We start from the raw sequence: 3,811 nt of genomic DNA on the forward strand, positions 1-3,811 counted from the left end.
TACGATATATTTTACGATCCCAAGCCATCTTCTCATTTTATCGTTGTCAGTGAGGTACATGCTAAGTTGCCAGGTTTGCGCGCTTGCTTTTGCTGGAAGTGGGTTATTTTGATGAAGAGTGAGGGACCAAAACCCGCCGATCCTGGCAACCCTCAAGCCGTAGCTGCTACGCACCGTGGAGCAGCCGACGGTGGCAAAATTAAAGGAAAAGTTTATCGTCTAAACGGTTCAAGCGTATTAGCTAATTTGGCTACATTGGCAAAACATGATGTTTTCACATAAACGAATTGAACATTATTACTGTAGAAGAAAACGGATACCACCCATGCAGAAAACAAAATACTATTTTCTTTTTTTGTTTGCAGGAGCTACTGACGTCAACACGGGCAGGTGGAGCTGTGCTACCTGAGGACAGCTAATGTCACGGTGAAATGACTGGTTGTAAATTTATAAATCAGTTGAAAAATAACTGTGAATGGAAGCTTTTGAGGTCGTTTAAAGATAGTGTCACGTTCGTGACCTGCAAAGTTTCACCCTCACCCGCCTGAGACACTGGGTGTGCCTTTCCTTTAGTCCATCACACTGAAGACACAAGGAAGAGACACAAGAAAAAGAAGAATCAAGGAAACAAGTTAGTGAAATGAACACAAGGAAACAAGATGCTGTTAAAATACTGTTAGATTTTATTTTGTTTTTTTGTTTTTTTGCTTTCTCTCCAGATTAGTTTTTGACAAGCAATTACGTTTGCATTTGAATCATTCAACACACAGTTTGCAGGTGAAGTAAAAATGTGTATATTGATACATTTGTTAGTATATTCATTATTTAAACTTGTGTAAATATAAGGTATATTATCAACTTTACGCTCTGATTTTCACATGTGGCTGAATGAACATGGCACAGAAATGACAGAATGAAAATGAATGATAAAACTTCATTTATGGTTCCTTTTATTCATCAGACCTAGGGTTAACAGATTTGATTTAAACAGCAGATTAAATGACTGTATGTCGTATCAACTTGTTCTTCCTGGTGACAATTCCACAGCATATTATCATAATTATCATTTGACAAGGCCTTCCTCCATACCAGGATGAACCTTCTTCCTGAACAAACCTGAATAACCAACCCTGTTGAGAATATCTGTTTGTTAAGGTATTTTTTGAAAATAACAGCACAGGTTTCATTGTCTGAATATATCTCAAGTGCCTTTAATTGAAACATCTTTGTTATACGATACATGTTTTTATATCCACTTTAGACGTAAAGACTTTTTTTGTATCCTGATCATCTTGAAAATTATGTTTTACTACAGTTAAACAAAAATACAGGTAAGCTCACAGAATACACATATGTCTGATAATAGAAATATATATAAATAAGGTAATCAACTGGATAATCATTCAGGACACTGTTCAGACATATATTTTATGAATGCCACAACATTCAATATAAATCTGACTGGGGGGGTCTGCAGTGGTTGAATGCAAGAGGAGATGTGTCATTGTAGTCGACTTTTGTTTTGAATTTGTGTGTAGTCATCCCAGTTTTTAATTTAATATCTCGTTCTATGTCTTTCCAGGCCATGTAGCATTTGCGATCCTCAGATGTCTTCTCAGCTTTTTGATGAGAACAGTATTCTTTTTCATACCAGTGATAACAGTCATTTTCCAATGGGATTTCACATGGACATCAGAACTGACACTATTGCTGGCTTGATAGCAGCCATGACATCAGCACCAGGCAGCATGCAGTGATGAGACTGATCTTATGGCTGACTCCACTTGACACCTCTGTAAACGTTGTGAGAGGGAAACAAGATTTTTCTTTAACAAACAGTTCTGTAATACAGTAAATTGTTGATATTTGATAAGTAGCATTCAGTGTTGCTTACGCGTGCCATCCACAGAAATGGAAGTGGTCTCAATGTTGAAGGCTGTGATATTTGCAGCTGCATTGACCAATACGTTTGCAATTTGAGTGTTGTTAGGAACAGATGTAGATGCAAATGTAAGGTCCATGGTGTTGATGATTGATCCATTACTGAAAAAGAAATTACCAAAAAGGACTGTTTTATTGCATGAATGTATGACCAATATTCTCCAGTCTATCAACATAACAACAGCAAATTACCTGAAGAAAATCACTGTCAAGGACCGGAATGTAGAAAATGCTTGTTTGTAGAAAGGTTCAAGCTGTGGAAACACAAGCAAACCAGTGGTAAGTATTTATCGGTATGTGCATTGCATTTTTAATGGTGGAATTTCATTTGCACTATGTATTACGCTGTTCAACTTCCTGTTCCTCAGATTTTCTTCAATAACCGCCGCATATTTAATCTGTGTCCTATTTACTTTTTGTGGAACAATGATTTACATTGTTTTTTCTTTGAAAACTCAACACAGGGACTGAACTGCCATCTCATAATAAACAGGGTTTTCAAAACAAAAAAAAAGTCATCCATTAGGAATTATTAAAAGCATTTATAAAAGCATTTCAAAGCAACCATTTTTAAACATGTACCATCTATAATTAAAAGTAAGTTTGAAGGGACTTTCTTAAATTCACTGTTTACAGTTTAATTCCACAACACTGATGAGAAATTTAGTATGTGAGGATATTGGGCAAAAGTCATACACGTGTTTGCAAAGAAGGAGAATGACTGTACAAATGAAACAAATGAAAAGATGACATATTGTAGAACAACCTGACATTAAGGATATCTTGTAAAATATTTCCAATTAATTTGGATAAGGATGCATAAATTTTCACTCAGGTAGGGAGACTTACTGTTGACTTAATCACTGAAGCTCGACTTTGAAACGCTGCAGATGATGGACTCAGCAAGTCACTTGTAAATGTCTCTCCGACAGATCTGAAAGTCATTCGCCTTATTGTCTGTGCCTCAGCAGTTGTAGTTGTTGTTTGTACAGTTGTGGTGGCTATAGGAGTTGTTGTGTTTGTAATTGTAGTCATATTTGTAGTCGTAGTCGTATTTGCAGTTGTATTTGCAGTCGTATTTGCAGTCATATTTGCAGTTGTATTTGCAGCCGTAGCCGTAGTATTCAAGGTGGGTGCTTCTGTTGTTGAATTTGATGTAGTATTTACTTCTGTTAAAAAAAAAAAGAAGAAAAAGAAGAAGAAGAATTATGGAACAATAAGAAGAAAAATGAGAAACTGAGAAAATTATAGTAACCAGAAGGTCTTCTTTGCACAAACATATACAGTACATCACAATATGCACCGTGTTTATGTATGGTAAGTCATAGCGAAAGTTTCACTTCTGTTTGTCAGTGGACTTCATGGCAATTATTAATGTGTATGGTCTTAATCCTTTGAATCCCATCTTTAATTGTCTTAAGACATAAAAGTAAAGAGAGATGGTTAGTGAGATGGTTACTTTCTGATGAACTTTAAGAGTATATTCATACTAAGAAATAGTTTTGTATTATTGATTGAGACAACAGAACTGTTTATTGGGTGATTCAATGAAAAACAAGTTTTATTACCTATCAGAGTGAAATGTAGTGCTACTGTTTACTTACGAATTACTTGGATGGTGTTGGCTTCAACAGTGAGATTGAAGGTGTTGTTGGGGTTAGACACAGCTTCTACTAATGTTTGTGCAACTGCATCAGCTTTTGGGATTTGTGCAGCTGGAGCAGTTTTGTTGAACTCAATCCCCACCTCTGCTTCAGTGTTATCCGCTCTTGTTCGGGCTACAGCTCGTCTGCATCAAAAAAGCACATATCTCTTAACAATGATGTATGTGTGTAGTTATTCCATTATTTTTGGTAATTATTAACATAAA

At 36.0% G+C, this 3,811-nt stretch overlaps 1 protein-coding gene across 1 annotated transcript; it reads right to left on the minus strand.

Annotated features, from left to right (window-relative positions):
• Positions 1 to 1,195: 1,195 nt before the first annotated feature.
• On the minus strand, positions 1,196 to 3,104 carry LOC121176748. Its single transcript, XM_041030802.1, has 5 exons — positions 3,001 to 3,104; positions 2,791 to 2,964; positions 2,134 to 2,195; positions 1,895 to 2,043; positions 1,196 to 1,793 (listed from the first exon to the last, which is right to left on the minus strand). Exons 1-5 carry the CDS (start codon positions 3,028 to 3,030, stop codon positions 1,705 to 1,707), a joined length of 504 nt encoding a protein of 167 aa, XP_040886736.1. The 5' UTR covers positions 3,031 to 3,104; the 3' UTR covers positions 1,196 to 1,704.
• Positions 3,105 to 3,811: the final 707 nt, after the last annotated feature.

Source organism: Toxotes jaculatrix, chromosome 23 (genome assembly GCF_017976425.1).
Source record: "Toxotes jaculatrix isolate fToxJac2 chromosome 23, fToxJac2.pri, whole genome shotgun sequence".
NCBI lineage: Eukaryota > Metazoa > Chordata > Actinopteri > Toxotidae > Toxotes > Toxotes jaculatrix.